General features: G+C 39.0%; 1 protein-coding gene across 7 annotated transcripts in view; it reads right to left on the bottom strand.

Annotated features, from left to right (window-relative positions):
* Window positions 1-212: 212 nt before the first annotated feature.
* Window positions 213-26,372, bottom strand: part of LOC147372257 (histone H2B type 1-K-like) — a 63,119-nt gene continuing 36,959 nt past the window's right edge. For 3 of the 7 annotated variants that reach the window (XM_086400825.1, XM_086400824.1, XM_086400822.1), the window contains 2 exons: window positions 21,042-21,151; window positions 214-2,198 (listed from right to left, as the gene is read on the bottom strand). In XM_086400825.1, coding sequence (XP_086256951.1) covers window positions 1,792-2,196 — 405 coding nt within the window. In that variant the 5' untranslated portion in view covers window positions 2,197-2,198; window positions 21,042-21,151 and the 3' untranslated portion in view covers window positions 214-1,791. Of the gene's footprint in view, window positions 2,199-5,626; window positions 5,734-21,041; window positions 21,152-26,372 lie in introns of all 7 variants that reach the window. The other 4 variants (XM_086400826.1, XM_086400823.1, XM_086400821.1 and 1 more) reach the window with 2 other exon arrangements.

Raw genomic sequence — 26,372 nt, forward strand, 5'->3', positions numbered from 1 at the left:
TCCAATTAAAGACCTCTATATGTTAATTTTCACAGACTTCTTAAAATTTTTAAGCTTTTTTAAAGTAAATGAAGACAGGGAACAATATATATCCATTCTCTTTGTTGAAATTTTCTAAAATTAAAGATTTTTAAATTTGAATTTTCCTTCATTTTCTTTCTTCAAACCAAATCCATTTAGGTTTTGCTCTTAGAACAAGTACAACTGAAAGAAAAATTTAGATTAAAATGCGTTAGGTTGAAGTGCTTTCACTAAAATGTACCCCATTTCAGAAAATACTTTTGGCTTTTATTTACATTTGAACACTCTTGTAAATTAGGGTTTTTTTCCCCCCTAAAGTGGCTTAAAACTTTTGCATCATAAAATGCCAATCCTTTGATTAGATACTCAATCCCATATGTTAAAAATGAGCTTCTGATAAAAGCAGCTTCTAAGAAGCTTTTCTAGACTATAACTATAAAAAAAAGTCCATTTGCCTATTTAGCTTGCCATTGCTGAATAAGGAAAAGTTATAAATGTCATCAAAAGACAGACTATTTGTTATATTTTCCCATCTGCTTACTACATTGGTTATTTGAGTCTCTTGTAGGTGTAAAATGCTCTATATTAATAAATTCAAATTATGTCTGTTGTCTTGTACAAACACAGATGTCATTTTTGCAGCTTGAACTTGTTTAAGTTCACAAAATAAAATATTAAAAAAATAAAAACATGAATTTTGAATTGAAAGAGAGAAAAATAGTAGTAAGCATGAAAAGCCCATGTTCAACTTTTATCTGTTCATCTCTTACTCAACATTTCAATTTATCACTAACCTCCACTGCATAAAATACTTTTAAAAGTTTTTTTTCTTTGGTATGATGGCATCAAATGTAATAATTTCTTATCAACCTTTATAATTACAATGACTCATTCACAGATATTTAAATTCAAAACCAGAGTGAATTTTTTTTTACTTTGTTTATGAAAATTGAAACAAGCTAGGGCATTGGTACACAGGCCAATTGATCATCTGTCTGTTCTTAGCTTTTTGTCTAACAGTGATCAAACAATGATTTCATCAGAAAATGAGCAGTTTGGTTAGACCAATCAACAAAGCCTAAAATATACTCTGAGGACACAGGTCTCAGGTATTTCTTTTCAAAGCAATATAGAGTAATAATACTTCAATATGACTACAAGGAACTTCAATATCAAACTCTGGCCTTGCTTGGGAACCTACCTCCAAGCAGTCCTCTCCCTATTTCTTTGAGATTCATATTGGACATATTCCAGCTCATTTTCCAGAGCCATGTCCAGCAGCCAGAGATGGGGAGCATATTGTAAGACTGCATTTTTTTCTCTGAGTGTGAATTTACACTTTAGGATCACTTTGTCCTCCTGGAAGATGAAATTGATGATGATAACCTTTATTGAGCACTTACTGTATGCCAGGCACAGAACTAAGAAATTTTTATTATTAATGTTTAATCTTGATGACAACCCTATAATACAGATATTATTGTTGCCATTTCCATTTAACAGATAAGGAGAAATAGAAACTTAAAAGCCTCAGCCTTCTCTGAGATCATACCCTTATTAAATGAGATAATCAGAACCACAACCCAGATTTGGCTGAGTCCAGAATATATGCTCATAACCACTATAAAAAGTGAAAGTAAAAAAGTAAAAGTGAAGTCACTCAGTCGTGTTCAACTCTTAGCGACCCCATGGACTGCAGCCCACCAGGCTCCTCCATCCATGGGATTTTCCAGGCAAGAGTACTGGAGTGGGGTGCCATTGCCTTCTCTGTTAACAGCGGCTAGGCATATTATATTTACTTGGAGCTGGTATACTTGTGACAGCCTTAGTGCCCTCGGACTCGGCGTGCTTGGCCAGCTCCCCAGGTAGCAGCAAGCGCACGGTGGTCTGGATCTCCCTGGATGTGATAGTCGAGCGCTTGTTGTAATGCACCAGGCGCGATGTCTTGCCAGTGATGCGCTCGAAAATGTCGTTGAGGAAGGAGTTCATGATTCCCAAGGCCTTGGACGAGATGCCGGTGTCCGGATGGACTTGCTTCAGCACCTTGTACACATACACAGAGTAGCTCTCCTTGCGGCTGCGCTTGTGCTTCTTGCTGTCCTTCTTCTGGGCCTTGGTCACAGCTTTTTTAGAGCCCTTTTTAGGGGCAGGAGCAGACTTAGCCGGTTCAGGCATGTCTATAATGACAACACCCAACAACACAGAAAGATCTTGAAATAACCACTATACTATATTGATTTCAACTATTTCAGAAATCCAAACCCACTGGGTGTTAAGGTTCAAGGATGTTTTCTTGGTCATTTCATTTGAGGCTCATCTACTATTTCTTAATACCACTGACAAAAGCCCTGGATAAAGTCAAAACTTCTATGGTTGCTGAGCTCTTTGGACTTATGTGTTTTGAAATTAAAGGAAAGATAAATCCTAGTTGTTTCTTGGGTTTACTATAGAACTTGATAAAGAGTCATCAACATTTCTGCCGAGATATTTATCATCTTGGCAACTCTACAGAAGGAGATGATTTTGCCTTCAACAAATTAGATTTTCCTCAAAGGTATATATGAAGTAAACACTAAATGTCCCCAGTATCATTGAGGTTTATTTTGGCACAGCTGAGCTTATGCAGGGAAGTACAGAAGAGTTCAAACATCGTCTTCTACAGTGACTGAGGCCCTGAACAAAATGGGAGCCCACTCTCACACCATCTTCCCAATTTCCAAGCATTCGAGACTATACTCTATGTCCAGATATTCATAGCTGTCCTCACAGTCCCCTGCCCCCTAGCCCTACAGAGCTCCCTCCACTGTGGTCTTAATCAACCCTCTTCACCTTGGAGCTACAACTTATATCGTATCCTCTTAGAGCCCTGTTAAATATGAAGTTACGGAATTCCAAACTTCAGACATGAATAAGATCGTACATATCACTTCCCAAGCATCTCTTTGATGCAGATAAGAAATCTAAAACTTGGACACATGCCCCAGATCACCCAGTTGCTGAGTGGCAAGGGTGGGGGAAATGCTACATCTGCCTGAGGACTCTCAGTACAGTGTTCTTTGCATTGGACCATGTTGTCACCTCCTACTCCATGCTGTCAACCAGTTAACCCCTGAAACTACTCTGTAACATAAGTCCTTGTGAACAACACTTCTCTTTCCTCTCCAATCACCTTTGTGTTTCAGCAGGGGATGCTTTTGAAGACAGGAATAACAAACAACTTTAGTGATTTAAGAAGCTCCAGGCCTAAACAGTCCATTAGATAGATAGCCTTCTGGGCAAACAGCACTTCTATTCATTGTTAAGACACATTCATCAATGGTTGTCTTTGGTTTGGCCCAACCGAAACTCTAGAAAGATCTTGGAAAGGCACAGCTTATTATAGAATGAATTATGAGATCAAAAGCAAGGATTGTGAGAAAGCTTACAGAATTTAGGATTACTCACCCTGAAGAAGAAGAAAAAGCAATGAAAGCTACTTTCGGAATCGCCTTTGGTCAAGGGGATTTATAATACAGAAAACAGTGACTTGTCTTCCATGGTTAGGATGCACAAAGAGAAATTGGGCTTAAAGTGCAGCAAGATAAATGGATGGCCCCACTGAGTGTCAGTGTGGTCAATTAGATAGCCTCTGGAGGCTTTCTATAAGCTTGACTGCAAGAGGGGACCTTGACCTGCACTATGCAGAAAGCCCTCTTATCAGAGGCACTGGAGAAGCGTGTGTCTATAATGGTCAAGCCAGGCTCTCTGCTGACGGCAGAGGCATGCACTGTGCAGTCTTGAGTTTCCCCACAATCACATTACCTAGAGTTGATTTTGTTTGCTTTATAACTGCTGAGAAATTGTGAGGAATCACCTACCACACACAAGCTTCTATCATGTGGGCAATGAAGCTTCTATTGTCATTGACAAAGGGATCAAATTTCATCCTGTCTCAAAAAGAGAGTCCAATTTTGGACCATAATCTGGTTAAAACTGCTCTCTGCAAAGAGGTTTCTAAATCAGTTTCTTTCCTAGCACAGTGGGATAAGATCTGCAATTCTCCTCTTTGAATTACTCTGGCCGTGCTCTGGGAAGCACAAAGTCAATCTTCATTGCTACCAAATCTGAAGGTTAAGTTTCCAGGCAAGAAAGGAGGTGATGCTGAAGCCATGATCAATCAGTGATGTCAACCTGCCAGAAGTAACTTATCATGGTACAGGTATTGGACATTTTAGTGTGTAGCCTTCTTTTTTTCCTCACTCCTGAGAGTCTGACATTCAGTCACTTTATTTATTTTTTCTACTTTGTTGGAAGAACGATGCAGAGAATAGAATTTATGATCTGACAGTGAAATGCTTTTTCATTACCATCATTGCTTTATTGTACACTAGTCCTACCAGCGTTTTGTCATGTCCTTTTGAAAATTTGCAACTTTTCCAAGGTTAATTGTGAGTTTGTTGGAGCACATGTAAATCACCAATTCTTTTTCTTCAGTTGAGAGATAAACTCTGGTTTCAAGGTAGGAGAAGCTTTTTTCATTATTCATTCCAAATGTGAAATGGCCGTTAGTTAGTTCATCTAGTTGATCTTAAAATCAAAGTCATCTTTTCAACACCTAACCCTTTATAGATAGGCTAGTGAGTTTCCAGTTGGTAGGAAAGTGAATTATCCTCTTTAGCAAAGCTTCTTCTGTGTGGGTTGTGGGGATGGTTTAGGTATTTAGATTGTGATTCTAGTGTCTAAAAATACTCTTTCTTAGAGAAAGACAAATATTGTATATTAATGCATGTATATGGAATCTAGAAAGATAGTACTAATGATCCTACTTGCAAGGCAGCAAAGGAGACAGACATAAAGAACAGAATTTGGACATGAAGGGGAAGGAGAGGGTGGGATGATTTGAGAGAATAGCATTGAAACATACACATCACCATATATAAAATAGATAGCCAGTGGAAGATTGCTGTATGACACAGGGAACCCAAAGCTGGGGTTCTATGAAAACCCAGAAGTGTGGGAGGGGGAGGGGGGTGGGAGTGGGGTTCATGAGGAAGGGAACATATGTATATCCATGGCCAATTCATGTTGATGTAAAGCAGAAACCACCATAAGATTGTAAAGTAATTATCCTCTAATTAAAAATTTTTAAAAAGAAAGTGTTAAAAAAAAAAAAATACCCTTTCTTACTGCTGCTGCTGCTGCTAAGTAACTTCAGTTGTGTCCGACTCTGTGTGACCCCATAGACAGCAGCCGACCAGCCTCCCCCGTCCCTGGGATTCTCCAGGCAAGAACACTGGAGTAGGTTGCCATTTCCTTCTTCAATACCCTTTCTTACTAACAATCCAAAATTAGAAAGTCTGAACCATACCAAATAAATTATAGTTGCAGTGGAGAAGACAGAGAAAGAGACTGAACAATGGAGAATAATAAGAGATAATTCTAAGTACAAAAGAGGTAAATTCATGTTTGTCATTTTGATACAAGTCTTCCACTGTATACTGTATCATTTGATACAAATCTTCCCAATTTTACCTGACTTTTTTGACAGTGATTTAATCTACTGGGACCACCATAACAAAATACCATAAACTGAGGGAGCTTAAGCAATACAAATTAATTCTCTTACAGATTTTTAAGCCAGAAGTCTGAGATTCGAGTGCCAGTACATCAGAGTCTGGTGAGGGCCTTCCTCTTGACTTTCAGACAATTCGTCTTGGTGGTGTGTTCACATGGCTTTACCCCAGTGAGTGCATGTGGGAGAGAAAGATCAAGCACTTGAATGTCTTTTCTTTATAAGGGCACTAATCCTACAGTAAAGGTCTTACCCCCATGACCTCATCTAACCCTAACTGCCTCCCAAAGTCTTCATTTCCAAATACTCTTTATACTGGAGGTTGCATGTACGTTAAGTTGCCCCAGTCATGTCTGATTCTTTGTGACCCTATGGACTGTAGCCCGTCAGTCTCCTATGTCAATGGGATTTTTCCAGGCAAGAATACTGGAGTGGATTGCTATGCCCTCCTCCAGGGGATCTTCCCAACCCAGGGATGGAATCTGCATCTCTGATGTCTCCTGCATTGGCAGGCAGTTTCCTTACCACTACCATCACCTTAGAAGCTCAAAATAAAAATTTGGAGGAGATATGAACATTCAGTCCATAACAGACAGTAAAGCTAAAGTTCAACTAAACTATGAATCATATCCAAAAAAATTTTGAATTTTTACACAAATCTTCCTTGTGTGTTTCCAGTCTTTTAAGGATCCTTCAAACATCCACATCCTCCATCCCCAGACCTGTACCCCACTGGCTGCTTTCAGCCACATCTTCATTCTTCCAGGCGGCTCCAGCTCTTCCCTTCCTGTCTTCCTCATCAAACTGTCAGTTGTCACCCCAATCAGAAAAAGGGCAGCAGGCATGATCAAAGGAGTGATCAAGCTGCACTTTGAGTCATTCCTTGGCAATATTCCTCCTCCTTATTCTTCATGTGCATCTCTGCAACCTGTCTTGCATGGTTCTGACTGATCTACTCTCTCTGGCTCATCAAATATAAGACTCTGCATAGTTCCCAAAGCCTTAGCAGCCTGGGAGAAGAACTGCATTATGGCTTACGTGGATAAAATGCCTTATAACTTACAATGCTTTCATATATACCAATTTGTATGATCCTCACTTTTATAAGATATTTACCTTGATGACACAGATCAAGAAATTAACATCAAAGAGTTGAATCCCTTGCCTGAGGACCATGGAAAGTAAGTAGTGTGTTCAGGACCCAACTCACATTCTCCCAACCACATCTCCAGGGCCCTTCCAGGACATCAGAAATACCTCAGAGAACAGCATCACGAGGTCAGTAAACCAGCCAAATGTGGTTTCCAAAGCTTTCTCCACAAACTGTAATCATGATACAATAAACTTTTTGTTGTCCAATTATTCTAAAATGGGCTTCCCTGGTGGTTCAGCAGTAAAAAACCTGACTGCAATGCAGGAGATGTGGAGACACCAGTTCTATCTGCCCTGGAGGAGGAAATGGCAACCCACTCCAGTATTCTGGGAAATCTCATGGACAGAGGAGCCTATGGGCTACAGTCTATGGGATCACAAAAGAGTCAGACATGATTGAGCAACTAAAAAACAACAATGCCTGGCACACAGTTAATTATCTATAAATATAATAATAATATCTATGGGGACTTCCCTGGTGACTCAGTCAGTAAAGAATCTGCCTGCTAATGCAGGAGATGCAGGTTCGACTCATATTCCAAATGCTTTTAAAACATAAAAACTAGCAAATTTTACTAACTGAAATTCTATAAAGGAATGTGTACATGCTAAGCCACTTCAGTTGTGTCCAACTCTTTGGGACCCTATGGACTGTAGCCCTCTATGCTCCTCTGTCCATGGGATCCTCCAAGCAAGAATACTGGAATGGGTAGCCATTCCCTTTTCCAGGGGATCTTCCCAACACAGGGATTAAACCCAGGTCTCCTGCATAGCAAGTAAATTAAGGATAGACCTAACAGAAGCAGAAGAGATTAATAACAGGTGGCAAGAATACACAGAAAAACTATACAAAAAAAGTCTTAATGACCCAGATAAAAGTGACGGTGTGGTCACTCCCCAAGAGCCAGACATCCTGGAGTGTGAAGTCAAGTGGCTTTATGAAGCAATACTATGAACAAATCAGTGGAGGTGATGAAATTTCAGCTGAGCTGTTTCAAATCCTAAACAATGATGATGTTAAAGCGCTGCACTCAATATGCCAGCAAATTTGGAAAACTCAGCAGTGGCCATAGGACTGGAAAAGGTGAGTTTTCATTCCAATCTCAAAGAAAGGCAATGCCAAAGAAAGTTCAAACTACTGTACAGTTTCAAGGTACAAGGTACATGCTAACAAGGTAATGCTCAAAATCCTTCAAGCTAGGCTTCAGCAGTATGTTAACCAAGAATTTCCAGATGTACAATCTGGGCTTAGAAAAGGCAAAGGAACCAAAGATCAAATTGCCAGCAACCACTGGATCATAGAAAGAGCAAGGGAATTCCAGAAAAATATCTACTTCTGCTTTATTGGCTACACTAAAGCCTTTGACTGTGTGGATCACAAACAAACTCAATGGACATGAGTTTGAGCAAACTGTGGGAGATGGTATGCTGCAGTCCTTGAGGTCGCAAAGAGTCAGACACGACTGACTTGTTGAACAACAACAATGAGCTGCCACCACAGGCTTCTCTTAGTTTCACTCTTTCCATCCAGCTACCTCCAAGGAGGAAACGTTTGTTTTTTTAAAATTCCTAGTGCATTCCCATGGAGAAGGCAATGGCACCCCACTCCAGTACTCTTGCCTGGAAAATCCCATGGACGGCAGAGCATGGTAGGTTGCAGTCCCTGGGGTCGCTAAGAGTCGGACATGACTGAGCAACTTCACTTTCACTTTTCACTTTCATGCATTGGAGAAGGAAATGGCAACCCACTCCAGTGTTCTTGCCTGGAGAATCCCAGGGACGGGGGAGCCTGGTTGGCTGCCGTCTATGGGGTCACACAGAGTCGGACACGACTGAAGCGAATTAGCAGCAGCAGCAGCATCAGCAGTAGGTTCCCAGCATTAAGCTATATTCCACATGAGAATCATAGGGTATCAATCAAGGGAATGCATTCTGAAGCTGGACAAACCTCAGTCCCAAACCTGACTGTGCCACTTAACCATGTGACCTTGAGTTTATTAATTTTCCTTTCCAAGCCTCAGTTTCCCCATTTGTTAAGCTGGAATAAAAGCAATAGCTAGAATGATTGTGAGGATTAAACTGACTCGTGTAAAGCACACAGCACACTCTCTGCCATGTGGTAAATACTGCCTGTCATCATTATTGTTGTTACCAATTATTGTTCAAAGATAAGCAAGATGGTTCCTACCTCAGAAGACTCATGACATAATGGGAAAAGTGAAACAGGCTTAAATAACGCTAGGGCATGATGATTTCGGAAAGGAAATGGAACGGGGACATAGATTTTCATCCCATAGCTCTCTCTCTGCTGCTGCTGCTGCTGCTAAGTCGCTTCAGTCGTGTCCGATTCTGTGCGACCCCATAGAATTCCCAAATGTCATAACCCTCTTGCCCTAAGACTTGGCAAAATCCTCACTGATTTAAACCCCAGTACCTTTTTCCCTGGAAAATAAAAATTTTAATGCATGAACGTATGTCTGCAGAAATGGTAAGCATATGGGATAAAAATTCAAAGCAAAAAAAAAAGTATAACAGTTTAGGACTCCAGCTTGATGTACTGTTGCAATTCACAGCCTTGTCAGTCTGTTTTATAACACCATTGCTCAAATTTGTGACAAAGTCCCAGCCCCAGAATCCTAGAATGAAGAAATTTGGCATGAGGTAGGCTTGTTTACAGTCTCTTCTTGTGAATATTTCCATTTAGAAGTGTCTTTAGCTGGGGTTTCTGGTATAGGCACCCCTGATTATAAGCAGGAAAGTAAAAATACTGAATCTCAAGACAGAGTGGGGCAAAAGTTAAGTTGGGTCTGAGATAATCTCCCTATGCCCCTCCCACTTGCCCACCTTTTGGAGATGTTCCTTACAGAGATGTAAAGCCAGCACGGCTGGTTTACCAGGCATACTTGTATTTTCTCTTATTTACCAAATACTTCTCAAGGACCAGGAGCTTCTTCAGATAATTCATAATGAGTTAATATAATCCATTAGCCCTCATAACAACCCTACGAGATGGAAGCTTTTACTGTTCTTAATTTACATATGTGGAAACTGAGACACAAAGAAATTAAGCAGTTTACCCTAGGGCACAGAGATGGTAAATGATGGGGCTTGAATTATAAACCTAGACAGGCTCTGAAGCTCATATTTTAACTTCTGTGTTGTTTTTATTGTTGTGTTGAGTCACTAAGTCGTGTCTGACTCTTTGTGACCCCATGGACTCCAACATGCCAGTCTTTCCTGTCCTTCAGTATCTCCCAGAGTTTGCTCAAACTCACGTCCATTGAGCCAGTGATGCTATCTAACCATCTCATCCTCTGCCACCCTTTTCTCGTTTTTCCTTCAATCTTTCCCACCATCAGAGTCTTTTCCAATGAGTCGACCCTTACCCTCGGGTGGCCAAAGTATTAACCTCAATGCCAGTGTTTATTTGTGGGGTGTTGGTGTTGCTGGTTTTTCACCTATGACCACGTGCTATTTATGAAACTAGTGTTAGAAGTACACTGACTGCGAATGTGATTCGGGTCTCTTTGGGGACACCTGACCTGTATAATTTGAAAGCATTAATGTTCCATCTTAAGAGTTAAACTTAATTCTGGCATATTGGCTTATAAGGATTAAACCTTTCCTACTGAGATACTGATAGATTTATATAGTTCAGTTTTACAATAACATGAGTTCTAATGCAATTAGGTGGTCTTCATTCTTACTAGGTTTGTGATGTGTGATCTTAAATTATAATTGTATGAATATGGGAACAAATAGGGAATACCAGATATTGAACATATGGCTTCTTTTCATAACAATTTAAATTGGAAGTCTATATAATTTTTCATTTCTCAAATCCCCCTTTCACACTCAAATTGCAGAGCCAAATTCTACTTTAAAAAAGGTGATATGTGGATAGATATGACAATTCAGCTGTTTTTAATATTTGTTAGAAGGGGAAGCAGTATATTCATTTAATGCCTTCCTTTTCCTGCCACCGTGAGATAACCTGAATACCTGAATTCAATTTGGCAATTAAGAAACATTGCAGCTCTAGTATGTTACGGAAAATATGTCCACTGCATGGCCATGAACTAGCACTAAGTAGGTATTCAAAACATAACTGATAAATGAATAGTCTCAGAGATTCAAAGATGAATATAATTCTTCCCTGCCCTCCAGTAGCTTGAGTTCAGTTCAGTTCAGTCACTCAGTCATGTCCAACTCTTTGCAACCCCATGAACTGCAGCATGCCAGGCCTCCCTGTCCATCACCAACTCCCGGAGTTCACTTAAACTCACGTCCATTGAGTCGGTGATGCCATCCAGTTATCTCATCCTCTGTCGTCCCATTCTCCTCCTGCCCCCAATCCCTCCCAGCATCAGAGTCTTTTCCAATGAGTCAACTCTTTGCATGAGGTGGCCAAAGTACTGGAGTTTCAGCTTTAGCATCATTCCTTCCAAAGAACACCCAGGACTGATTTCCTTTAGAATGGACTGGTTGAGTCTCCTTGCAGTCCAAGAGACTCTCAACAGTCTTCTCCAACACCACAGTTCAAAAGTATCAATTCTTTGGTGCTCAGCTTTCTTCACAGTTCAACTCTCACATCCATACATGACTATTGGAAAAACCATAGCCTTGACTAGACGGACCTTTGTTGGCAAAGTAATGTCTCTGCTATCTAGGTTGGTCATAACTTTCCTTCCAAGGAGTAAGCGTCTTTTAATTTCATGGCTGCAGTCACCATCTGCAGTGATTTTGGAGCCCAGAAAAATAAAGTCTGACACTGTTTCCTCTATTTCCCCATCTATTTCCCGTGAAGTGATGGGACCAGATGCCATGATCTTCATTTTCTGAATGTTGAGCTTTAAGCAAACTTTTTCACTCTCCTCTTTCACCTTCATCAAGAGGCTTTTTAGTTCCTCTTCACTTTCTGCCATAAGGGTGGTGCCATCTGTATATCTGAGGTTATTGATATTTCTCCCGGCAATCTTGATTCCAGCTTGTGTTTCTTCCAGCCCAGCGTTTCTCATGATGTACTCTGCATATAAGTTAAATAAACAGGGTGACAATATACAGCCTTGACGTAATCCTTTTCCTATTTGGAACCAGTCTGTTGTTCCATGTCCAGTTCTAACTGTTGCTTCCTGACCTGCATACAAATTTCTCAAGAGGCAGATCAGGTGGTCTGGTATTCCCATCTCTTTCAGAATTTCCCACAGTTTATTGTGATCCACACAGTTAAAGGCTTTGGCATAGTCAATAAAGCAGAAATAGGTATTTTTCTGGAACTCTCTTGCTTTTTCGATGATCCAGCGGATGTTGGCAATTTGATCTCTGGTTCCTCTGCCTTTTCTAAAACCAGCTTGAACATCAGGAAGTTCACGTTTCACATATTGCTGAAGCCTGGCTTGGAGAATTTTGAGCACTACTTTACTAGCGTGTGAGATGAGTGCAATTGTGCGGGAGTTTGAGCATTCTTTGGCATTGCCTTTCTTAGGGATTGGAATGAAAACTGACCTTTTCCAGTCCTGTGGCCACTGCTGAGTTTTCCAAATTTGCTGGCATATTGAGTTCAGCACTTTCACAGCATCATCTTTCAGGATTTGGAATAGCTCAACTGGAATTCCATCACCTCCACTAGCTTTGTTCATAGTGATGCTTTCTAAGGCCCGCTTGACTTCACATTCCAGGATGTCTGGCTCTAGGTCAGTGATCACACCATCGTGATTATCTGGGTCGTGAAGATCTTTTTTGTACAGTTCTTCTGTGAATTCTTGCCATCTCTTCTTAATATCTTCTGCTTCTGTTAGGTCCATACCATTTCTGTCCTTTATCGAGCTCATCTTTGCACAAAATGTTCCTTTGGTATCTCTGATTTTCTTGAAGAGATCTCTAGTCTTTCCCATTCTGTTGTTTTCCTCTATTTCTTTGCATTGATCACTGAAGAAGGCTTTCTTATCTCTTCTTGCTATTCTTTGGAACTCTGCATTAAGATGTTTGTATCTTTCCTTTTCTCCTTTGCTTTTCACTTCTCTTCTTTTCACAGCTATTTGTAAGCCCTCCCCAGACAGCCATTTTGCTTTTTTGCATTTCTTTTCCATGGGGATGGTCTTGATCCCTGTCTCCTGTACAATGTCACGAACCTCATTCCATAGTTCATCAGGCACTCTATCTATCAGATCTAGGCCCTTAAATCTATTTCTCACTTCCACTGTATGTTTTGTTAAATATATTTGAGAATTTTATGCTGTTTACGTTCTTGCTGCTGCTGCTGCTAAGTCGCTTCAGTCGTGTCTGACTCTGTGCGACCCCATAGATGGAAGACCACCAGGCTCCCCCGTCCCTGGGATTCTTCAGGCAAGAACACTGCAGTGGGTTGCCATTTCCTTCTCCAATGCATGAAAGTGAAAAGTGAAAGTGAAGTCGTTCAGTCGTGTCCGACTCATAGCAACCCCAGGGACTGAAGCCCACCAGGCTCCTCTGCCCATGGGATTTTCCAGGCAAGAGTACTGGAATGGGTCGCCATTGCCTTCTCCGTATGTTCTTGCAAATATGTTTAAATTTCAATTTCTAAACACTTGCTGCTTGTATGTAAAAATACAATTGGTTTTTGAATATTGAGTCCTACAACCATGCTAAATTCAATTAGATTTTCTTTTTGTAGATTTCTGAGGATTTTTCATATATAAATTCATGATTGTATAAACAAGACAGTGTTACTTTTTCCTTTCCAATCTGTGTGCATTTTTTTCTTGCTTTACTGGACTTATTAGGACTGATTAGTACTTTTTCCAATAGAAATATTGACTATGGGCATCCTAGCTTTATATCTCATCTTAAGAGGAAAGCATTTAGAATTTCACCATTAGTATGATGCCTGCAGGTTTCTTTTCTTCACAGATATTTTTTATTATGTTGAAAAAGTTTCTCACAATTCCTTGTTTTCTACAATTTTTTTTTAAAAGCCATGAATGGGTATTGAATTTTATCAAATGCCTTTTCCTACTCTATTGAAATTAAAGCATTAACAAAATGTTAATCTGTTAGTATAGTGAATTATACCCTGGTCCATCAGTTGGTAAAGAATCTGCCTGCAATGCAGGAGACGCTGGTTTGATTCCTGGGTCGGGAAGATCTGCTGGAGAAAGGCTATCCACTCCAGTATTCTGGCCTGGAGAATTCCATGGACTGTATAGTCCATGGGGTAGCAGAGTCAGACATGACTGAGCGACTTTCACTTTCATAGTGAATTATATTGATTGGTTTCCAAATATTTAACTGTTGAATTTTTTTGGAATAAATCTCAGTTGATCATGATACATTATTTTATATAATTTATGTAGTGCTGGATTTGATTATCTTGGCCTCTAGTTTCTTCTCTTGTGATGCCTTCTTTGTCTAGTTTTAATATACTGGCTTCATGAAATGAATTGAAAACTGTTCCCACCTCTTCTGTAAGAGTTTGCAAAATTGGTATTATTTATTCCCTGAATGCTTGACAGAATTCATCAGTGAAACCACTAGGGCTGGAGTTTAACTTTGGGGAAGTTTTAAAATACAAATGTCATTTCTTTAATCTAATAGATACAGGGTTATTCAGATTACCTGTTTTTCTCCTCAGGCATGCTTGGTGGTTTGTCTTTTTCAAGATTATCCATTTTGTGTAAGTTGTCAAATTTATTGCCATATTTGTCATTTGTTGTTCTTTAATGTTTATAGAATCTGCAGTGATGTCCCTGTTTTAATTCTTAAGGTTGGTAATTTCTGTCCTCTCTTTTTTTCTGGATTAGTCTAGCTTAAGTTTTATCAATTATATTGATTTTTTTCAAAGAATCAACTTTTGGTTTCACTTATTTTTTATATTTATCTAATTCTATTTTGTTATTTTCGGACTTCCCTGGTGGCTCAGATGGTAAACAATCCACCTGCATTGCAGGAGACCTGGGTTTGATCCCTGGGTCAGGAGGATCCCCTGGAGAAGGTAATGGATACTCACTGTAATGTTCTTGTCTGGAAAATTCCACAGACAGAGGAGCCTGGCAGGCTCACTGGTGGGTCCTAGTTCACAGAGTCACAAAGAGCTGTATACAATTGAGCCACTAAGCAAGCATGTGTTTCATTATCGTGTATTTATCTCTATTATTTCCTTTCTTCTGCTTACTTTGGGTTATTGTGTGTGTGTGTCTGTGTGTTTCTAATTCTGTATAGTTAAAGTTTGGATTTTTTTTGCGACCTTTTTTAATCTCTTCTAATATAAATGTTCCATGTTATAAATTTCACACAAATTTGACAACTCTGTTGCACAAATTTTGATATATTTTCATTTCAACTCAGTTTAAAATGTTTTGTTTTCTCTTGTGATTCATTCTCAATCAGTTATTTAGAAATGTGTTATTTAATTTCCAGTTAGTGATATTCCTGATGTTTTTATTTTGTTGATTTTTAATTTAATTCATTTTTATCATAGAATATAATCTATGATTTCAATCTTTTCAAATTTATTAATGAGTTATGATCCAACATATGCTTTGCCTTAACAGAGCTGATCTCTATAAAGCAAGTTTGCTATGTAAAAGAATACGTTCATTTTTATTTCGAATAGATATTGCCTACTTTCCATAAAAACACAATTTGTAATGCCATTTTCCATACTGTCTTTATTGTAATATGTTATCAAATTATATTTTCCCATATATTTAGTAAAATATAGTATTTAAAATTTTTTTGCATCTCCCAGTCAAGTTCAGAAAATTTTTTAGAAATTAGTATGCATTTATATTTGTTTATGACTTGCTTGTCAATGTTCTTTATCCAATGCTATCTTTTAAATGTAAAATTTCAAGAATTTTCTTGAGTCTTAAATTTGACACTATTATTTATGGAACTGAGACATTTTTACCCTCATGTTTCTTTTACATAGTAGCTAAAACAAATATATATGTACATATATATGTATATACATGGACTTCTCTGGTGGCTCAGATGGCAAAGAATCCGCCTGCAATGCAGGAGACCCAGGTTAGATTCCTGGGTCAGGGAGATTCCCTAGAGAAGGAACTGGTAACCTACTCCAGTTTTCTTGCCTGCAGAATTCCATGGACAGAGGAGCCTGCTGGGCTACAGTCCATGGGATTGCAAAAGAACTGGACATGACTGAGTGGCTAATAGTGTAGTGTATGTGTGTGTGTGTGTGTGCACGTGCGTGTGTATTTACTGCTTACAGAGTGTACATATATTTTTCCTCTAATCCTTAAAACAGTCTTCAAGTGACATATATATTTACCTATGTACCATCAGTATGTGCTTGGAACTAGATTTACAGCATTCAAGTTGCAGTTGAAGAAACTGAACTAATCAAGTCATTTGCTGAAGTTTACATAGGAAGCCAACTGCAGAGCTGGATTTGGACTTAGGTCTGTCTATCCCCAAAACCCATGTCTTTATCACTATGACATGCAGCCTCTCTTAACTAAAGAAAAAGTTCAGATTGCCAGTGGCTTTTTTTGTTAGTACTATAATTATAATTGTATGCTAAAAGATAATAATGATGCATTTATATATGAATGTTGAAGCTATTTTACCATAGGAATCATGAAATTCTACAATCAAGAAGTAAAGTCATCCGATTTCAAGTATTCAGAGCCAAATTCAATCCTCCTATCATTATCCAAAGATCATACCTCGTCTATCCCACCCATAGTGTTCGCTGTCTCTGTGGACTCAATTCTTACTAATTACTATGCCAGTTCCTTTCCTTCTTATGCTAACTATAGTTTTAATGGAAAAATACCAGAGAGTTATCTATAGAAGATCAAGGTCCAAGAGCCTGTACTGATTCATGAAACATGCAATCACAGTTTCCACTGCAGGCCACGATCTGTATCCATTTAGATGAGCCTCAGGAGTTGGAGAGTTGAGGAATGCCATTTGGCAGAATGGCAATAAGTAGCCTTTCAAAATGCTTTACGTGCAATCATTATTATCTTAAATTCTGGAAACAGAGTGAGTAAAAGAGATGCTTTTCCCATTATCCTTATTATCTCCATAAAAGCAATTTGTGCTGGGTTGTCATTTTAGAAAATTGTGCATTTCAAATACATCTGGCCACTGCCATGCTTCCTTCATTATGTAATGGCAGCTGACCTCCGCTCACACTGACATCTTTCTAATGACATTCAGTCCACCTCATTAACACGGGTTTAGAATGATATACTTACAGCCTCTCTAGTTGTTTGGGTCTCTCCAGATAATTAATCCTAGTTAAGAAGTTTATCTCTTCCCTTAAGTTGTTGCTATCAGTTAGAGTACTTAATAGTTTTGACCAAAACAAAAAAAAAGGCAACCACATCATTCTTGACTCTACAGAGCAAACAAAAATAATACGACTTTGTCCTGTTAAGATCTGTTGGGTGATAGTATCCACTCTAAGGGCTTCTCAACTGTGAATCAATGCCAGGCACTATTCTAGGCTCTAGGACACATCAGCGAACAAAACAGCAATAAAAAAAGTCCTTCATGGAGCTAATATTCTAGAGGGAAAAATATATGTACCTCATTTTATTATGCTCCACTTTCTTGCACCTCACAGACATTCTGTTTTTTGCAAGTTGGAGTTTTGTGGCAGCTGTGCATCGAGCAAGTCCATCAGCATTATTTTTCCAACAGTATTTGCTCACATCATGACTTTGTGTCCCATTTTGGCAATTTTTTACAGTATTTTAAGCATCTGTATTATATTTGTTATGGTGACCTGTGATCAGTAATCTTTGATGTTACTATTGTAATTGTTTGGGGGCGCCACAAGCCACACCCATATAAGACAGCAAATATAATCAATAAATGTATGTGTTCTGATTTCTCCACCAACCAGGTATTTTCTCATCTCTTTCCCTCTCCTTAGGCTTCCCCACTCCCGGAAACAAAACAATATTAAAACTGGGCAATTAATGACCTTACAATGGCCTCTAAGTGTTAAAGGAAAAGTCATACATTGCTCACTTTATTTTTTTTTTATTTTTAAACATTACAAAATTGTATTAGTTTTGCCAAATATCAAAATGAATCTGCCACAGGTATACATACATTGCTCACTTTAAATCAAAAGTTGGAAATGATTAATTTTAGTGAGAAAGGCATGATGAAAGCCAAGATGAGCTGAAAGCGAGGCCTCTTGCTGCAAACAGGATGATAAGATTGTGAAACAGCTTTATTGCTAATATGAAGAAAGTTTTACTGGTCTGGAGAGATGATAAAACCAACTACAACATTGCCTTAAGACAAAGCCTAATAAAGAGCCAAGTCCTAACTCTTAAATTCTGTGAAAATAGAGAGAGGGTGAGGAAACCACAGAAGAAAAATCTGAAATTATAAGAGGTTGGCTCATGAGGGTTAAGGAAAGCAACTGTCTCTGTAACATAATAGTGCAAGGTGAAACAGGAAGTGCTAATACAGAGGCTGCTGCAAATTATCCAGAAGTTCTAGCTAAGATCATTAATAAAGATGACTATACTAAACAAAGATTTTAAAAGCAGCTTTCTATTGAAAGAAGATGCCATCTAGACTTTCATAACTAGAGAGGAGAAGTCAATGCCTGGTTTCAAAGCTTCAAAGGACAAAATGATCCTCTTGCTAGGGGCTAAGGCAGCTGGTGACTTTAAGTTGAAGTCAATACTCATTTACAAGGATCCTTAAGAATTATACTAAATCTACTCTGTCTATGCTCTACAAATGTAACAAGAAAGCTTGGATGACAGTACTTCTATGTGCAACATGGTTTACTGTTGAGAACTACTTAGAAAAAAGATTCCTTTCAAAATATTACTGTTCACTGAAAATGTACCTGGTCACCCAAAACTCTGATGGAGATATATAACAAGATTAATGTTGTTTTCATGCCTGCTAACACAATATCCATTCTGTAACCCATGTATCAAGGAGTAATTTTGACTTTCAAGGCTTATTGTTTAAGAAATACAGTTCATAAAGCTATAGCTGCCGTAAATAATGATTCCTCTGATGGGTCTGAGTAGAGTCAACTGAAAACCTTCTGGAAAGAATTCATCCTTCTAGATGCCATTAAGAACATTCATGATTCATGGGAAGAGGTCAAAGTATCAACATTAGAAGCTATTGAAAGAAGTTGATTTCAACCCACATGGATGACTTTTAGGGGCTCAAGACTTCAGTAGTGGAAGTCACTGCAGATGTGATAGAAATAGCAACAGATATAGAAATGAAGCCTGAAGATGTGACTGAACTGCTGCCATCTTATGATAAAGTTTTAATGAATGAAGAGTTGCTTCTTATGAATGAAAAAAGAAAGTGATTCTTGAGATGATATCTACTCCTGGTGAAGATGCCACAAAGATTGTTGCAATGACAAGAAAGGATTTAGGCCATTACCTAAACTTAGTTAATAAGGCAGCAGCAGGGTTTGAGAAGACAAACTCCAATTTTGAAAGAAATCCTGGTGATCTAGTTGCTAAGTCCTGTCTGACTCTTGCGACCCCATGGACTATATCCCACCAGGCTCCTCTGTCCATGGGATTTTCTGGGCAAGAATAGTGGGGTGGGTTGCCATTTCCTTCTCCAGGGGATCTTCCTGACCCAGGGATTGAACCCATGTCTTCTGCAGTGCAGGCAGATTCTTTATCAACTGAGAGACCAGGGAAGCTGGGTAAAATGCTATCAAGCCTCACTGCATGCTACAGAGAAATCACTCAGGAAAAGAAGAGTTAATCAATGTGGCCAACTCACCAGCTGGAGAGATAAGAGTTTCAGGTTTGATCCCTGGGTCGGGAAAATCCTCTGGAGGAGGGAATGGCGACTCACTCTAATATTCTTCCCTGGAGAAACCTATGGACAGAGGAGCCAGGCAGGCTACAGTCCATAGGGTCACAAAGAGTTGAACACAACCGAAGTGACAGTGTGCATGCGACTTCATTGTTGTCTTAAGAAAATGTCACAGCCACTCCAACCATCAGTAACAGCTACCCTGATCAGTTAGCAGCTATCAATATGGAAACAAGATCCTCCACCAGCAAAAAGATTATGCCTCCCTGAAGGCTCAGATTTTGTTCAGCATTTTTTAACAATAAATTATTTTTAAAATAAGGTATATACATTTTTAGACAGAATGCTACTGCACACTTAATAGACAAAGGGTAGTGTAAGCATAACTCTTATATACACTGGGAGACCAAAAAATTGTGTGACTTGCTATATTGTGGTGATCTAGAACCAAACCCACAATATCTCTGAGGTACGCCTATGAATGTGTCCATTAAAAATAATATGGTTCCCAGCTCTGTCATTTACAAGCTGTAAGTGGTTGTAAGTTACATAAGCTGCAAGTTACATAAGCTGCAAGTTACATAAACTCTTGTTTTTCTCATCAGGGTAGTGATTATAGGTAAGGTGGTTATAAAGGTGGAAAGAGATAATGTATGTAAAGTATTTTAACACAAGGCCTAGAACAAAAGCCCTTAATATAAATGAGATTTATTATTGTTATTATTACATTTCTGCTCACTGCTATTTTCATAGACATTGTACACAATATTTTTAAAAAGGTATTTTATATACTCTCAATCTAATCAGTCAGATGTCCACAATCTAATTCTCTGTTTAATTATATCTGATGAAATTTTAGCCATGTCCCCTCCCCCATATTATCTCTACTCAACCACACCGTATTTTCTTTATTTTGTTTAAGTCCTTGTTAACTTAAAATGGATCAGATATATTCTCCCAAATACAATTCGTTCAGCACAAAGTTAACTTTCCTGTGCATATAACGCAGGTCCCACAAGAGAAGGATGTTGATGTTGTGGGTGATCCATGGAGATGGAAGCAGTCATGAGAATCAACAGCACCATGAAAGCTCTTGCAGACAAATAGTCAAATGCATCACAAGGCAGGATGCTAAGGGACCAATCAACTCAGAAACATTGATTCTGTCACTTACACTGCTTAGAGGAAATGAATGATAAAAGAAAGGGACAATAACAAAAAGCTCTTATTTAAAACACTATGCAAGAATGGGTAGGAAGACATGGGATGTTCTTAGAGCATTCAAACAGAATTCATAGATCTGTGCTTCTAGTCTTCCCTCTGTTCCAACCCTGATGCATGGCACTGAAAACATCAAATATTCTCTCCATGCTCACTCATAAAATCAGGCCAGGGCATCCTAAGCTTCCTTGTTGCTTCTAAATTGCTGTTAATCTCTGCTGCATAGTTATTTTCGAATGAGAAACCTATACAAATAGAATTTTTAAAGATAATTTCCTTTTGTCTTCGTCAGTAACATGGGGAAAATAAGCCTTACCTGACAGGATTGCTATGAAGGTCAACTTGAAAAGTGCATGTAGAGCACTTACTATGATGTCTGGAATATTGTAGGTTCCCAGTGTGATGCTGCATCATGTCATGATGATCCTGACAACATGAAATAATCAAATGAAAAACAGTGTGTCTTTAAAATAAACTACCCAAAGACAGAAGTAACTGAAGGAATGTAGAAACAAAATTAAAATGCCTGGGTAGACAGATTATGAATACTGCTGGTTCGTTTTTCTATTTGAGAGACAACATAAGGTAATGGTTTGACTCATGGCTTTTATTGACACTGAAACCAGCTCTTTCACCAACTGTGGGACTTTTAAACAGATTTTGTATCCTCTCTGTAAATGAAGCTGCAATGATACTTCCTTATTAAGATGTGAGCTTATATGTCCAAGGCACATATGAAGCACTATTTAAGTGTTTGTTAATTAAAATACTTTCCAAATCTGTAGTCATGGACATGCTCACTCCTAGCAAAGGACAAAAGAGTAAAGGAAAGATATATCCATTGAATGCAGAATCCCAAAGAATCTCAAGGAGAGATAAGAAAGCCTTCCTTAGTGAGCAATGCAAAGAAATAGAGGAAAACAATACAATGGGAAAGACTAGAGATGTCTTCAAGAAAATTAGAGATAACAAGGGAATATGTCATGCAAAGATGGGCACAGTAAAAGACAGAAATGGTATGGACCTAAGAGAAGATATTAAGAAGTGGTGGCAAGAATACACAGAAAAACTATACAAAAAAAAGATCTTAATGACCCAGATAACCACGATAGTATGATCACTCCCCTAGAGCCAGACATCCTGGAGTGCGAAGTCAAGCGGGCCTAAGAAAACATCAATACAAACAAAGCTAGTGGAGGTGATGGAATTTCAGCTGAACTATTTCAAATCCTAAAAGATTATGCTGTGAAAGTGCTGCACTCAATATGTCAGCAAATTTGGAAAATTCATCAGTGGCCACAGGACTGGAAAAGGTCATTTTTCATTCCAATCCCAAAGAAAAGCAATGCTAAAAATGTTCAAACTACTGCACAATTGCACTCATCTCACACGTTAGTGAAGTAATGCTCAAAATTCTCCAAGCTAGGCTTCAACAGTGCATGAACTGATAATTCCAGATGTTCAGGCTGGGTTTAGAAAAGACAGAGGAGCCAGAGATCAAATTGCCACCATCTGTTGGATCATAGAAAAAGCAAGAGAATTCCATAAAAACATCTATTTTTGCTTCATTGACTATGCCAAAGCCTTTGACTGTGAGGATCACAACAAACCGTGGAAAATTCTGAAAGAGATGGGAATACCAGACCACCTTACCTGCCTCCTGAGAAATCTGTATGCAGGTCAAGAGGCAACAGTTAAAACTGGACATGGAACAATGGACTGGTTTCAAATTGGGAAAGGAGTACATCAAGGCTGTATATTGTCACCATGCTTATTTAACTTATAGGGAGATACGTCATGCAAAATTCTGGGCTGGATGAAGCACAAGATGGATTCAAGATTGCTGGGAGAAATATCAATAGCCTCAGTTATGCAGATGACATCACCCTTGTGGAAGACAGTGAAGAGGAACTGAAGAGTCTCTTGATGAAAGTGAAAAAGTTCACTTAAAACTCAACATTCAAAAAACGAAGATCATGGCATCCGGTCCCATCACTTCATGGCAAATAGATGGGGAAACAGTGGAAACAGTGAGAGACTTAATTTTCTTGGACTCCAAAATCACTGCAGATGGTGACTGCAGCAACAAAATTAAAAGAAGCTTGCTTCTTGGAAGAAAAGCTATGACCAACCTAGGCAGCACATTAAAAAGCAGAGACATTACTTTGCCAACAAAGGTCTGTCTAGTCAAAGCTATGGTTTTTCCCGTAGTCATGTATGGATGTGAGAGTCGGACCATAAGGAAAGCTGAGTGGTGAAGAATCAATGCTTTTGAACTGTGATGTTGGAGGAAGACTCTTAAGAGTCCCTTGAACAACAGGGAGGTCAACCCAGTCCATCCTAAAGGAAGTCAGTCCTCAATATTCATTGGAAGGACTGATGCTGAAGCTGAAACTCCAATACTTTGGCCACCTGATGTGAAGAACTGACTCACTGGAAAAGACCCTGATGTTGGGAAAGATTGAAGGCAAAAGGAAAAGGGGACAACAGAAGATGAGATGGTTGGACGGCATCACCGACTCGATGGACATGAGTTTGGTAAAGCTCCCGGAGTTGGTGATGGACAGGGAGGCCTGGTGTGCTGCAGTCTAGTAGTAGTGGTAGTGAAAGTCACTCAGTCGTGTCAGACTCTTTGCAACCCCATGGACTGTACAGTCCATGGAATTCTCCAGGCCAGAATACCAGAGTGGGTAGCCTTTCCCTTCTCTAGGGGATCTTCCCAACCCAGGGATCAAACCCAGGTCTCTCGCATTTCAGGCGGATTCTTTACCAGCTAAGCCACAAGGGAAGCCCAAGAATACTGGCGTGGGTAGCCTATCCTTTCTCCAGGGATCTTCCCAACCCAGGAACTGAACCACAATCTCCTGCATTGCACGCAGATTCTTTACCAACTGAGCTATCAGGGAAGCCCATGCTGCAGTCTATGGGATCGCAAAGAGTCGGACACAACTGAGCAACTAAGCTGAACTGAACTGACAATGGAAAGGAAGGAATATTGTTTTTATGATGAAATGATTACTGCCCCTAATTTAATATTGTTTTTCCCATGCTAGACCCTGTTTGAAGAACTTTATGTGGATCAACTAATCCTCACGATAATCCTGTGGAATAGGTACTATCATCATCAGAAGTGAGAAACATCCAGAAGGAGACAGTCCTGGTGTCTTCAGTATCACCAAGGCACAAGGTTGAATCTGCTCATTCCTGTATGTCTCCCCTGGTTTTCTGGCCTCTGCAGACAGCATATCTTGGATCTCAGTTGCCCAGAAGCTGAGCTGCTCTGGGTGAACTGGGACAAAATTAGTCTCACCTTCTTGTCCTTTTCTCTTCTTGGTGCCTGCTGAGGGATCCAATTCACATGCTCCTCTTGTTTTTCCTCTTATCAAAACTAACTCTCTTTTCACGTTCTCACGTTAAGACAAGTGATAGGCTGATAGTCCAAAGACTTGGTTTGAGACCTCCATCCCTGGGTTGGGAAGATCTCCCTGGAGAAGGAAATGGCAGCCCGCTCCAGTATCCTTGCCTGGAAAATCCCACGGACGGAGGAGTCTGGTAGGTTACTGTCCATGGGGTGGCAAAGAGTCCGACATGACTGAGCGACTTCACTTTCACTTTCACTTTTCTATCTTAAATGCTGTGTATTTTGGATAAGTTACTGGATGCCTTAGAGTCTGAAATTCATGTGTAAATTTTAGTCCACTCAGAGTTTCTGAGCATTTTTGTCAGAGAGAGGGGAGAGAGGAAGATTGGTATGCATTAAGACAATGAATGCATGTTGTCTCAGAAAACTGAAAGGAGGACACTGGTTAAATCACCAACATTCACTCTACCTCTGGGCTAGACTTGGAATGGCAAACACCACCTGAAATTACCAGCTTCCATCTCCTATGGTGTTATACGTCAGTATAGGGAAATGCACTTCTAAGGGTCCAAGGGTTCTAAAATTCAAGGTTAGAGTTTTGACTGTTGATTTCCTCTAGTTGGGTGCAACGATTTTCATTAGGCAGAGTACCCAGTGATTTTCACTGTGATAAAAGCCTGCAGTGAAGATTTTCAGTGTCTTATGCATATTTGCTGCTCCTAAGGAATAAAAGGAAAGAGAAGCCATCTATAGAGGGATGTTTGTTTGCTTTCACTGACTTTTATCACCCAGAATAATCCCAGTTTGAAAGTTTCCAGCCAGAAGACTATCGAATGTGATAATAAAAATGCTTGCAACATTTATTTTCTGCTTTTTCAGAAACTGGCTATTTTGACCCTATTTAGAGCAATATTAGTGCTTTCAGAAAAATGCTACTAGGTGACATGCATGTAATTTGGCCTACCACTTTAAAAATTACTCTAACTTATAGTTTAGGAACTGTTATGTTTATGGCATGACTTTAAAAAAAATAAGGAATGAATAAAAAGGCTTAGTGGAAAACTACAAATTTCTTTTTACCCGAGGCATTTTAAGCTTGAGAAAGTGAAAGAATGCATTTGTTATTTTGACCTTTTACATACCTATTTGCCTTGCAGGTTGCATTAGTGATTCTTCAACATCTACTAAAATTGCTAGCAGTTATGTGTATGAAGACATTATTTCTCAGCCATTTCTTTGTCCAGCTCCTTATGAAGGAGACATTCTGTTGTTCTGGTTCAAAATATTAGAATCAATTGGAGTTAATTGTTTTCCATATCACCAGGTAAATATCTACTCGGTATAAAAGCAGGAATGGCTGCATTTTATTGAACAACTCTCCAGATTTTCTGCTGCAAGAGCTGCATATATATTATTTATAAATTCCCAACAACTCTGCAATGCAGTTACTATTATCCCCACTTCACAGAGAAGAAAATAGAGGATTTGAGCACCTAAGATGCTTGATTGAGATCACACAGCTAGCAAGTTATAGAACCTGGAGTCAAAGACCAGATTTCTCTTCTTTCTCATTCACCATAATTTACCAAGCCTGTTTAGAATAAGAAAAGAGAGCCCTGCAAAAAATAATTGATATGAAATTTCCCAATGCAAAGATGCGTCTAAGTTTCTCTAGTTAGAGGGCATTGGCAGAGTAGAGTTAAAATAATTTGGGCTTTGAAATCTACTAGACCTGGATTCAAAATCGGCTCCACCACTTGACAAGTATGTGGCCTCAGAGAAGTTACCTAATATCTATAACATCACTTCATTAAATTGGGAAGATTAAATAAGATAAATCTCATAAGTACTGAATGCATTATTTATACCTAGTGTGGACTTAATAAGTGGTATATCTCTTTAGCCTACTTTTTTTTTTTAAGAACATAATTCTAAACTGCCTAAGCATGTAAGTATTCTAAAGTAGCTGTCTCATAACTTGCCAAGGTCACAATTACTGCATTTCTTTTGTTTTGTCACTTATCAGCAGGAACATAAACCACCTTTTTACAGGGATTTGTAGGATTTGTAAGAGGGTCCTCTTACAAATCATGCATGTGTGAAAAGAAACAATTCTTTTTTTTACCATCAGAAAAATAGAGGCCACTTTCCTTCCTCAGATGCACAAGGTTTCTATTATGTGAAAGCAGATTGAATGTGAGTCCAACAAGATTTGGCACAGGGTCTAATAGGAACTGAAATGGAACTGGGACTCAACATGATTTATCACAGTAATTTTTATAAATA

The sequence above is a fragment of the Bos grunniens genome, chromosome 5, assembly GCF_055505025.1.
Source record: "Bos grunniens cultivar Pamir isolate PY7600 chromosome 5, Bosgru_T2T1.0, whole genome shotgun sequence".
Classification (NCBI taxonomy): domain Eukaryota; kingdom Metazoa; phylum Chordata; class Mammalia; order Artiodactyla; family Bovidae; genus Bos; species Bos grunniens.